Source organism: Talpa europaea (genome assembly GCF_964194135.1).
Source record: "Talpa europaea genome assembly, chromosome: 13".
Classification (NCBI taxonomy): Eukaryota; Metazoa; Chordata; class Mammalia; order Eulipotyphla; family Talpidae; genus Talpa; species Talpa europaea.
Window position 1 is genome coordinate 32,193,911 of NC_140080.1, and position 13,528 is coordinate 32,207,438.

Sequence of the window (13,528 nt, forward strand, 5' to 3'; positions counted from 1 at the left end):
AAAGAAGATGTGTTTTATAATATTGGTCTTAATACATTACTAGCAGTAGTTATTTCAATCAGTGGAATAAAAGTGTTCAAAATATTTTTTCAATGTTTTAAATTTCAAGACAACTATAGGGATACCTTGGTAATATTGTGAATGTGGTTCCAGGCCCCCTCAATTAAGTAAATATTGAAATAAAGCCAGTCACATGAATATACCCAGTCATAAAAGCCATGCTTACATGATGCATGGTATGTCAAGCTTGCAATAACATCATATCTAAAAAAATGTATATACCTTGGTTAAATGTGACACAGTGACACAAAGTGAGCACATTTTCTTCTATTGGAGAATGGCTCAATGCTGGGTTGTCACAAATCTTTGATTTGTAAAAAATGCAATACCTGCAAAGCACAATAAAATGACATATGTCTCTACAAAGAAAGTTCAATCTGTAATATAACTCATAGGATTAAGTTTATATTTTTAAAGCAAAGTCTCTTTAGCCTGGTGACTCAGATGACGTTTTATTCAGTTTTCCCAAAACGAATATTGTGCTGTGGCTTCTTCCATCTTCATGAAATAACAATGTGGCATATTGCAGGAATTTGTCACTTTTGTCCTCCTTGGAATTTTTCATGTACCCGAAGCAGATTTCAGGAGACAGATCCCATTTTGGCATTAGCTACACTTTGTTGGAGAACATTACATGGTATTATTCCACTCAAGCCAGATCCAACAGAGCTTGCTCCAGTGAAACACAGGAAGTATTATGTCAGTTGATATCTCTGGACCCATGGATGGTGACAGTTAGCAGGTTTCATTTTGTTTTGAATGCCTGTAACCCTCCAACCTGCTGATGCTAGAAAAGAGAAACAGAGGATAACCCTGAAAGACAAGTAAAGCAGCAATAAATCGAAATAAGATGTCACTTTGATTATATAGGACATTTGCATTCCAGTGATAATACTCTCTTATTGGACGGGGTAAAAATCCATCAGTTAACTTCACTCTGGATTTTTGTTCAGGTTTGGAAAACATTAGACTGTTGATTAGGTAAAGGACCTGTGTGTGAAGTCTCCATTTGGGGAGGGTTTGGGGATCAGCAGTACTGATAAAATCGTAGATTTACTCTTCATGAAGATCCATTTGAAAGTTAATTCTTAAGGATTTAGGAGTCTTTCTGAAATTTTTAACTTAAAGGACCAGAATTTTTTTTTTCAAGATTTATTTATACAAGAACCAGGGTACAGGCCAGATTTGCGGTAGAGTGAGAGGATTCACCAGGGACAGAGCAGGGAGCAGAGCAGGCAGATGGACCAAAAACACTGCTGAGGAGAGTAGCAGGCGAGACAGGAGAGGTCTGCTGCTCCATGTGGGACCCTCGCAGGCCGGCTGGGATCTAACCGCGCTGAAGAGGCTGTGGGCAGCTTCACAGCGCTGTGCTCAACTGCCTGCACCACCAGGGGAGGCCCTTAAAGGACCAGAATTTTAATTTTTTTTAAGATTTATTTATTTATTCATACAAGAATTGGGGTGTAGACCAGAGGTATAGGAGACATGAGAGGATTCACCAGAGACAGAGTTGGGGAGCAGTACAGGCGGATCTATTGAAATACAATGCTGAGGGGAGAAGTGGGCAAGACAGGAGAGGTCTGTTGTGCCATATGGGTTAGCTCTCTGTCTGGGGGTGGGGGAGATCGAACTTGTGCTGCATTTGCTGGCAACAGCTTGATAGTGCTGTCTTTAACCCCTGTGCCACCAAGGAGGCCCTAATTTATTCTTTATCCGCATTGTATAGTGAAATAAACCCTGACATTGTTGAGCATGAACTTGGGTTTTAAAAATATAGAAAGAGGGGCTTCCCTGGTGGCGCAGGCGGTTGAGTGCAGCGTTGTGTAGCTGTCTGCAGCTTCTGCAGTGCCAGTTTGATCCCCACTGGCCATGGAGCAAACCGCATGGTGCGGCAGACCTCTCCTGTCTCACCTGCTGCTCCCCTCAGCAGTGTATTTCAGTCAGTCTGCCTGTTCTGTTCCCTGCTCTGACTCTGGTGAATCCTCTCAACCTCCCACACATCTGGCCTGTATCGCGGTTCTTGTATAAATAAATAAATCTTTGGGGAAAAAATTGTCTTTTAAAAAATAAAAATATTCAGTCAGCATAGGATCTTTATCAAATGCTTATAGACCACTCTGGCTCACATAGCCTCTTCTTCCTATCTCGTCCACACTCCTAAAGGTACAGGATTAGTGAAGTTGTGTTGGCTATTTTTTCACTTTTCCTGCATTGCATGCTCTCTCTATGGTTTCTAAGGTTTCTCCATGGTCTAAGGTTTCCCACCCCTGCTCCCCACCCATCAGGAGAGAGAGCGCCCAGATTCCCTTAGATAGTAAGAATTTAATTGAAGCCTACTTGGGGAAGTCAAGTACCCCTAGAGCCAGAGTTCTGGTATTTCTAGTATTTCTCCTACTGGGTCAGGCCCAGCAGGACCTGGATGTAACACCCAGTCATTATCAGCCCTCCCCTCAGAAACAGGCTTCTGATGTTCCTATAGGCTCTTACTCTATCCTTACTATAGCTTGACTTCTTTATGCTTGCTTCTCTTATTCTTTTATTACAGTAATTCTCAAACCTCAGATGTATCAGATTTCCTGGGAGACTCTTTAATCATTCCATTACTACAGATTCCAGTCATGTAGGTCTGAGATGGGACAAGGAATCTGCATGTTTAACAAATTCCACAGGGGATTCTACTTAGAAAACACCCAAGCACCATGGTGTTTCCTGGTCTCCATACTTTTTCATTACACATCCCTGTTAGAAAAATAATTGAGGGCCTCCCCTGGTGGTGCAGGCAGTTGAGCACAGTGCTGTGAAGCTGTCCACAGCCTCTGCAGCGCCGGTTCGATCCCGGCTGGTCAGGGAGGGTCCCAGATGGCGCGGCAGACTTCTCCGGTCACACCCGCTGCTCCCCTCAGCAGTGTATTTCGACAGTCTGCCTGTTCTGTTCCCCGCTCTGTCTCTGGTGAATCCTCTCACCCTCCCACACATCTGGCCTGTATCCTGGTTCTTGTATAAATAAATCCTTTTAAAAAATAATAAGAAAAGAAATTATTAAAAAAAAGAAAAAAAGAAAAATAATTGAGCAGACACTTCCATTATGGATATATTTATGTCTTTATAAATTATATATGTATTTATATGGTGCTATTATTAATCACATGTAAAAATAGAAAATAAAAATGGAAAAGATAAATGAAAAATCACTAGAATATTTCTTTCTTGTCCCCAGTTATCCTTAGGACTGCCTGTACTACCTACTCTTGCTACTTTTCTGTGTGGCTTGAAGGACACTATCCATGTGGAGTGCCTTTGTTGGGGCAGAGTAAAGGCACAGTAAAGTGCCAAGTTTTCTCAAGGGTCACTGGTTCAGTGATAGACCCAGTCTTTGGTATTGGTATTGGTGTCAGTTCCTTGTTTTATTGAATTATCTGTTGGGCTGGGAAGGGAAGAGTAATGTTGTGTGTGTGTGTGTGTGTGTGTGTGTGTGTGTGGCATGATGTGACATAAAGCAGTTTACCTAGAAGGAACCCTGTGACCCTGTCTTCAAGGGAAAGGGGGATCTGTGAGTGTGACAGCTGCTGTGGGTTTCAAGAATACCTAGCTTCCAACATAGAATAATGATCTGTTTCCAAACCTGGCAAAATGCAAGGGTGACTCCACAGAGGCTGGGAATGGGAACACCATGTGTGTGTTCTCTGCAGCTTTGCATGATCCCTCTGAAAGAAGTCTCTGCTCCGGGCTATTAGATCAGAATGTATGTATTTGTGTCTCTGTGTGTGGTGTTTGTCCACTTCTGTCTCATTCCATTTACATAATAGTACAACTCCCAGGCCTGAACTGGGGAGGATGCTCTCAGGAATAAAGCAGCCAACACAACACCAGCACCCAATCTCCTGGAGAATAGCATCTGTGTATGAGTGGTCGAGTAGGTTCTACAGGTAGCCTAATGAGAAGTATAACTTAGTTCTGAAGCCTAAGATAGTTTTTCCATATGCATCTGCTGTGTTCTTGGATATATTCCCAGTGGCTAAGTAGGCGTCAATTCAGTGATGCATAATTGTGGTTCTTTGATATTGCTTCCTTGCCCAAGGGCACCGTTTTGTGAATAGAGCTTTATTTCCATGAGGTAGAGCAACCACACTGGGACAAGCAAACGTGAGGTAAGATTAGAGCCTGAAGTCAGAACTGGGCAAATTCCCCACACATTTCAGAAACCAAGGAACTTAATAATTAGTTATTAAAGGTGGAAGTAGGTTCCCCACATGCCTTTTTTCAAGTAACTTGAAGATTGTTTATATTTTCTTTTGTGTGTGTGTGTGTAGTGTCACTTTTTTTTAATTTATTTTTTATATCATTGTTCATTTTTTCTTCTTTTTTAAAGGTTAACAAAAGGTTTATTTACAAGGGAAGGGGAATGAGGAAATGTACAACTCAGGGAGAAAAGAGGGAGATAAATTCTTAAATGCGTCCTATCCGTTCTGCCAACCTGGAATCCCAAATGACCCGGTGAGACCAAACCTGCCTGTCCAAGAGCATGAGCCAAGTGTAAATAAAAACATGGCTAGTTTTTAATTACAAACAAAGAGAATGGCTGCTTAACTCCACCCTTAGGTCCTCACAAGTTCCCTTTGGGGATCCTGGGATTTGTAGTTCCTGGTGTCTTGATGGAGTGGGGGTGGCATGCACAAAGCATGTATGGAATTAGGTGAGGACATCCTTTCCCCCTAACAATTCCCCCCTTTCACTTTTTGCCACCATTTCCATGGTGTTGAAGATCAAATGTATGGATGCTGGGGTACAGTCTCAGATGAAAATTTTTCTCAGGGTTCCCATTGGAAAGCAAACCAGGACTGTTTATATTTTCATCTTTCTTCTGTTGCCTTAGATATTTGAGTGCTGGTGTTCTGTATTCTCAGAGGTCAGAGAGGGAAGAATGCATTTAGAGAGCTCTGCAGAGGAGAGGGACTGATACTTCTTGACTCAGAGCAGTTAACAGCCATGTGTATTGTATCTATTTCCTGAGCAGGGATATTTGAATTGTTTTTTAGAATTTCATTGCTTTCATTTAGCTTTATACTATTAAAAATCTCAGGCCTCCCTGGTGGCGCAGCAGGTTGAGCGCCACCCTGTGAAGCTGTCCGTAGCCTCTGCAGCAATTCCCGGTTCGATTCCCTGCTGGCCAGTGAGATACCCACATGGCGTGGCAGACCTCTCCTGTCACACCTGCTGCTCCCCTCAGCAGTGTCTTCAGTCCGTCTGCCTGTTCTGCTCCCCACTCTGTCTCTGGTGAATTCTCCCACGCCTCTGGCTTGTACTCCAGCTCTTGTATACATAAATAAATCTTTAAAAAAAAAAAATCTCTGGGCTGCAAACATCGTGTTTTTCCTTGTTCCTTTACCTTTATTCCAGTCATCATGTGTGCTTTTTTTTTTTTTAAAGATTTATTTATTTATGAGTACAAGAACTGAGGTGTAGGTGAGAGGTGCTGAGGGTGAGAGGATTCACCAGAGACAGAGTGGGGAACAGAACAGGCAGATTGACTGAAATACACTGCTGAGGGGAGCATCAGGCGAGGCAGGAGAGGTCTGCTGCCCCATGTGGGTTACTCCCTGGCTGGCCGGGATTGAACTCATGCTGCAGTGGTTGGTGATAGCTTGATAGAGCTGTCTTTAGCCCCTGTGCTACCAGGGAGGCCTGTGCGCTTACTATTTTTGTGTTGTGCTTTTTATTCTTAGCATTATCTTATCTAAAGATAATAGCTTGTTATCCTAGTCCCACATATGTGCCATTTTTAATGGCTGTCTATATAATATTCTTTTTTGAGGTTCATAAGTTTATTCTGCTGAATCCTTCATGCTTTTACTTTTTTGTTTTGAAAACAAGCTGCATTTCAGCATTTTCTTTTCTTCACTTTGAGGGTGTACACAACAAGCCATTAGGCATACCAAGGTACTGAACTGTCTTCTCTGAAGTCTATGTCTATGGGTCTGGCTGCACTACTTGATGGGAAATTTCAACAAGAGTTCTCAGACACCAAACTGGGGGAAAAATTAAACTGACAAAGTGCTCAATATTTCCAAAGAGTCACTTAGGTTCTGTCTATTACTGCAGCTTTCAAAATGTAGACACAGTTCAATGCTGTGATTAAAGTGACTTTCACTGTTAGCTGCTTGGTTCCTGTAAAATATTGTGGTGGGCTTTAGCTGGTTCATCACTGGGGGGTAATGGTTAGCTAAAGCTATTTTTCTCCAAAGGGCCAGTTATTATTTCTTTAGTTTTTCTCCAAAACTTCAACTTTAACAGGAAGGAGGCATAAATTCTGTGACATAGCTGCCTCCTTTCTGTCTTGGGAGTTATAGACTGCACATATAAGACAATTCATGTACCTCTGCATAATGAGCTGAGTTTTATAAATCATAAATCTTCACCTAACATGCAGGTAGTGTTGGTTGCCAGGTTTAGAAAAACCGATGTAGTTGCCAAGTTCGTGAAGTCGTAAATCATTCTTGCTAAGGTAGCCCAGAACCATGCTGTCTTCTGAGGCAGACCAATTTCAAGGTGGTTGTTAAACACAAAAATGTGAGTCTCAATGATTGTTTTCCAAAATCAGATGCACTTTTTATTTTAAGAGTAAAACCAAATTACCTATCTTTTTTTAGTTGAAGTCAGTTTCCAAAGACCTGTCACCTTTAAAGAATCGAACAATAATATTGTTTCTTCCTTGATCCCTGGATTCTATCAGAAATATATCACAAAAATACATAACCTGTTCATTTGCAATCCAGATCTTTGATGTACTGAAAATGAGATTCAGATGTTTCAGTAAATCTTGAAGCACATTATTAGGCATGTTTGGGGGTATTTTCTTCTTGTGCCATATTTCACATGGCTGGTAGGCTAGCATAGCCCCTTTCACGCTGGGAAGGATGGCCTAAGGGTGAATGACCCTGGGACAGAATGCTCAAGCTGTGTAGTATGAATATGCACCTGGAGGTTCCCAGGCTTTATCCCATGCTAATGTTTTTGGTGAAAAGCCTTCAGAGAGCAAATTGAACTTTTGCCTGAGGCCATTAGGTTTTTCTAGGGATAGTTAAATGTCTGTGTCCATATGTGGGGTCTTTAGCACAGGACCGTGTACTAGGTGACTTGTGACTTCTTCTCGTTAGTGTACCTCACAAGTCCTTTTGAGGTGACTATGTAATTAACTATTCCTCCTGTGTTCATCAGGTAGGTAGCCTAGCCTTGGTTAAAGATCACAGGAGTCATTTCCAGACAGAACATCTTTTTCACTGAGTGAAATCAAGTTTTCTTCTGTGATGTGATAGTCTTACTTAACCCTGGCTCCCAACTCTGAGGCTTGGAAATAGGCCCAAACCTATCAATGAATTTGCAAAATCATTATGTGATCCCTGTGATTTAATCTATCTTGTAAAGAAAATTCTGGGAGGCTTTCTTCACCAACTTCTTTTTCACTCCCCCTCATTTGCCACCCACACCATAAACTCACTGGTTCATTATGCCTCCACACTTTGTGCATACTTTCCCCACTATCTGGAAAGCTCTTCTCTCTCTTATCAGAACTTTGAGCTCCTACTCATCCTGTAAAACCACCTTAAATCTCACCTTCTTGTCAAGACTTCTTTGATTTCCCGGGGCAGTGCTTATCACTTAAACCTCTGTTTAACTAGACCATTTATCCCCAGTTGTTGTAACAAATCAGGAAGGATTTTAATTCTTTATCAGCATGCCCATCCCTCCCACTAGATTGTGAGCATCTCAAGGACCAGCACAGAGTTTTATTCATCTAGGTATTGCTACCATATCTGCCACAAAGTAGAAATTCATTGACTAAATCCCCTTTATTACTATTATTATTGTCATTACCCTGCCTACCTGAGCACTAACATACAGTCTTGGGAGAGAATACAGCTTTTTACAGTTGTATTTCATCATAATTTATGGATGCTAAGACTAACTCATAAAGCGGGAATTAAAGAATTAGAAGGAATTTCAAAGGTTATATACTACAACCACCTGGATGATTCTGGAGGGATAGTTTACATCCCTCAGTCTCCTATAGCAGTGCCTAAGGGTGGAGAGTGACATTCAAGGAGAAACTTCCTGCATTCTCAATGTGTCCTAGGATTTTCTATAGATTCTTGGTAGATCAACTCCTGATCTTTATTCTTGTATAATATCTGTAGGACTTTCATGTCTTCATCTTTTTATTGCAATCATTCTAACCTAAGTGCCATCCTTTCACACTTGAACTATAGCAGTTACAGCAGATATGAATCTTAGTTTATAAATTCATGTGTGGAGGAAGTATCACATTTTATTTACATTGTTAAATAAAAATAAATGCCATTTATGTGTTTCTATTCCATCTGGTTGGAGGGAAATTTAACCTTACTTATTTCTCCTCTGCAGGTTTGAATTGCAGCTCCAGAATCTCATATTTTGCCATGGGGCTGGTGGGGGCTTTGAGTTGTTGATTATTGCTGAGACACCTGCCGTCCCAACCATTGCATCATCCCTTCAAGTCCCAGGACTATGGCCCTGCTCATTATCCTTCAGTGGCAGGACTCTGGTGAGGCTGTGAATCTTCTGCCTAGGGTCCTTTCTCCAAGATGCATCGACTGTCACTCTCCTTTAGGGTCTTGTTCACCCCTGAGGTGCTGCCAGGGAGCAAGGTCTGAGTCCCCCTGTTCCAGGTCCCACAAACTCATCTTTATTGGCAACTCAGGGAAATCTCTTCCTTGTTTATTTGGAGCGCTCCTCTGCATAAAAAATAAGCAAACTGACTAGAGGGGCAGCTCAAACTTGCATTCTGTGGACCGAAACATAGAACCAGGAGGCCTTCTGCCTCAGCCCTCAAGATTCCATGGGCATGGATTGGAAGAATAAACATTATTAAAATGGCCATCCTTCCAAAAGCAATATACAGATTCAATGCTATTCCAATCAAAATTTCAATGTCATTCTTCAAAGAAATAGAACAATTATTGATGAAATTCATCATATGATGATGAATCACAAAAAACCCCGAATAGCCAAAGCTCTCCTGAAAAAAAAAGAAGGGAATGGAGGCATCAGACTCCCAGACTTCAAACTATACTACAAAGCCATAATCATCAAAACTGCATGGTATTGGAACAAGAACAAACATACAGACCAATGGAATCGAATAGAAAATCCAGAAATAAACCCACAGATTTATGGTCAACTAATCTTTGACAAAGGAGCAAAGAATATGCATTGGAGCAAAGAAAGTTTGTTCAATAAATGGTGCTGGGAAAACTGGGTCGCTACATGCAAAAGAATGAAGCTTGACCACCACCTCACACCATACACAAAAATCAACTCAAAATGGATTAAAGAACTAGACATAAGACCTGAAACCATAAAATATATAGAAGGAAATATAGGCGAAACACTACGTGATTTGCACATCAAAGACATCTTTACAGACACATCACCCAAAGCAGTGATAGTGAAGGCAAAGATAAACAGCTGGGACTACATCAAATTAAAGAGCTTTTGCACAGCAAAAGAGACAATAACAAAAACAAAGAGAAACCCCACCAACTGGGAGAACATTTTTGCACCCAACACTAATGATAAAGGACTGATCACAAAAATCTGCAAAGAGCTGATGAGACTCAACAACAACAAAGAAAATAATCCAGTCAAAAAATGGGCAGAAGAGCTTAAAAGAAACTTCTCTGAAGAGGAAATGCAAATGGCCAACAGGCATATGAAAAAATGTTCAACATCACTTGTCATCAGGGAAATGCAAATCAAAACTACCATGAGATACCATCTCACACCAGTGAGAATGGCACATATTAAAAAAACTAGCAACAACAAATGTTGGCGAGGGTGTGGAGAAAAAGGAACTCTTCTGCACTGTTGGTGGGAGTGCAAACTGGTCCAACCACTGTGGAAAGCTGTATGGAGATTTCTGGACCTACTAAACATAGAGCTTCCATATGATCCAGCAATTCCACTCCTAGGTATTTACCCAAAGGACACAGAAACATCAATTCCAAAGAACACCTGCACCCCTATGTTTATAGCAGCACTGTTTACAATAGCTAAGCTTTGGAAACAACCCAAATGCCCAAAAATAGATGACTGGATCAAGAAGATGTGGTACATATATACCATGGAATATTACTCAGCATTCAAAAAAGATAAACACATGCAATTTGCAGCAACATGGATGGCGCTGGAAGGGATCATGCTCAGCGAAATAAGCCAAAAAGAAAAAGAAAAATACCGGATGGTCTCACTCATAGCAGGAATCTAGAAAACTTAAATAAGGGACCAGGAAAATGAATAACTATAAGAAAGTGAAAATCAAAATCAACAAAAAACTATGAACCAGAGACACTTTTAGGGGGGCGGGGGTGGGAGGGGAGGGATTGGGGTCAGAATGGGGGGGCTGCAATTGTATGGGGAATATAACAATAAAATTTATTAAAAAAAAAAAATTCCATGGGCATACTTCCGCCGGTGTCACTGGCAGCCAGGGGGTGCCGCACGTGGGGAGCCAATCCGGGGGCAATCTGGGGTAGCAACCCTGGGTAAGATTGGGGCAAAGCGTAGGGGGAGACCATATGGGGCGCAGTAACAGGGCTCTCTTCGTGGCAGACGCTCTCAGCTTTGAACGGCGCTGGTCGCTTCTGCATTCTGGGATCCGGGGCGGCGAGGAGGAAGGATGTGTCAGCTAGGAATTGCCATTGCTTAACCGATTTACACTCCAGTCTGGATTTCGAAGAAACGCCCTTATGGACGTCCGGTTACCGCTTCGACCCCAAGCGTTAAGTAACCACTCCGAAATTGGTTAGGACCGTGACAAAGATTCTACAGAAACCTCAAAAAACTTGCCAGGTCTTCCTGGAGTGCAATCCAGGTCCTGGAATCTTGACTAAAGCATTTGTTGAAAGTGGTCATAAAGTGGTTGCCCTTGAAAGTGACAGTACTTTTATTCCACATTTGGAGTCCCTACGAAATAATCTGGATGGAAAACTACAAGTGGTTCACTGTGACTTCTTTAAACTGGATCCTAGGAATGGTGGAATAGTGAAACCTCCTATTATGATTTCACATACGCTTTTTAAGAATTTGGGAATAGAAGCAGTTCCTTGGAAAGCAGGTATCCCATTTAAAGTAATTGGAAGCTTCCCAATTAAGAATGAGAAAAGGATACTTTGGAAAATTTTACATGACATATATTCTTGTTCTTCTATATTTAAATATGGTCGAATAGAACTAAATATGTTCATTAGTGAATCGGAATATCAAAAACTCGTGGCAAGTCCTAGAACTGCACCCTTCTATCAACCTTTAAGTGTGCTCTGGCAAGTAGCTTGTGATATTAAGCTTCTGCATGTGGAGCCTTGCTCATCATTTGATCTGTGCACCCAAAATGGGATATTGGAAAAGTCGGGTTTTAGGGCGGCCTTAAACCAAGTACAACAACGAATCTGTATTATTCGATTGACTCCTCATAAAAATTTATTCACACAATACTTGACACCTATTAACTATGATACCTTTTTTCACATGACGAAGCAGTGTTTTGTAAAGCGCAGTGCCAGGCTATTGGACCATTTACCTTCATTGAGTCCAATTGATACAAAGGACCTACTGAAGAGACTAAATCATTTTGCTAAGTTGAGAATAACAAGAATGTACCCTAAAGACTTTAAACAACTTTTTGAAACTATAGAGTGTTTCGATGAATATACCTACAAATGGTTATATGATGACATCATGGAAGAGGTATCCTAGTAGGAAACCACTGTCAAGAAAAGCAGGAGCCATTTATTTATTTGGAAATCATCACACAAATGAAAAAGCTAATTGAAAAAAGCTCACATGCTTTTTTTTTTTTTAATAGAGGCATGTTTTTTATTTATTTGTTTGTTTGTTTTGTTTATACATGCACTGGGTACAGTCAGAAGCGCGGGAGGGTGAGAGAATTCACCAGAGCCAGAGCGGGGAGCAGAGCAGGCAGAAGGACCGAAGTACACTGCTGAGGGGAGCAGCAGGCGGCAGGAGAGGTCTGCGCGCCATGTGGGACCCTCGTCCGGTGGCCGGGGAGCAGCCGGGGATCGAACCGGTGCTGCAGAGGCTGCGGGCAGCTTCGCAACCCAGCACTCAACCGCTGCGCCACAGGGGAGGTCCAAGCTCACATGCTTTTAACAGAAGATGACTGTTCAGGTTTTATGAAGGCCAAGTAGATAATTTCTTCTAAAGTTGATCCCATTAGTATTGGATAAAATAATGACTGTTGTTTTATTTACAACTGAATAAAATGAAAACTTCAGATAATTTTAAATTTGATCAGGTTGAATTTGTTTTGTTTTAAATTCCAATCTACTGTAAACATACTGATAATTGTAGTATATTTTCAGATGAAGTTTATTTTACTTTTAAAAATCCTTTCATGACAAACATCTTACATTGTATTAATTTAACTAGTACACTTTTATTGTTAATTTTTGCTCCTCCTGAGGGGCAAAAGAGTTTGTATATTATGAAGCTGAGAGAGTAAATAAAACTAATTTTGGTGGCAAAAAAAAAAAAATAGATTCCATGGGCACTTCACTTGTTCCCTCCTCTGATCCCGTGCTCAGCCCTTTCTGGCCTCCATTTGTGTTAATCCAGCAATAGGGAACTAGCAGAGAAGACTCCAGAATCATCCAGGTGGTTGTAGTGTATAACCTTTGAAATTCCTTCTAATTCTTTAAATCTTTGATCTATAATTTTATGTGTTTATTCTTAAATAGCATTTAAAATTCCCTGTTTCTTCCTGATCCCTTCAACCTCCTCACATAGGCCTCTTTCCTGCTTGATTGATAGGTTTACTCCACTTACAGAGGTCTTGCAAGTCCTTGCTTCTGCCTTCACATCTGCCCTTTTTTCTCCCTAAATCCCTCTCTATCAGCCATTTTCCTAACCCTACTTAGCCTCAGGTCCCAACTTAAATGTCACTTTCAAAGGCAAACTTCTCTGACCCCAGGCTAAATTAGAATCTTAACCTTCAGGCTAGCCATACATATTATCTTCCTTAGCACTTTGTGCACTTATGTTCATTTAACTACTTTTTAGTAAAAAAATGTTTAGTGTTTATCTTCTCTGGTATTTTAAAAGCTTCACACATGCAGAGACTGTTCTTTTCCAAATGTTATTCTGTGACCTAGCTCAATGCCTGACAACTATAGTGGTTCGGTAAACACTCATTGACTGCCTGATTCTGCTTCCCATCTCAATCATGCATTTCTTCTGCTATTCATTCATGCATTGGTTTACTGCTGCTTTTCTGCTATTTATATATTTATGCTTCTTTGCTTAATTTTAGCTGTCTCAAGTTGAACTTTCCTGGAGGGCAGAGAATCCATGTATATAATTTTCTCTGTGTGCTGCTTTCTTTGTGGGTGTATGTGTGTGTATCTCATCCCCTTTTATC

The 13,528-nt window shown here is 41.0% G+C and overlaps 1 protein-coding gene across 1 annotated transcript; it reads left to right on the forward strand.

Moving 5' to 3' along the window:
* Positions 1–6,481: 6,481 nt before the first annotated feature.
* Positions 6,482–11,847, forward strand: LOC311183270 (dimethyladenosine transferase 2, mitochondrial-like; the record flags this gene model as incomplete). Its single annotated transcript, XM_084252625.1, is given in 3 exon segments — positions 6,482–6,487; positions 10,705–10,875; positions 10,879–11,847. Coding segments are annotated over 3 exon segments (1,146 nt in total).
* Positions 11,848–13,528: the final 1,681 nt, after the last annotated feature.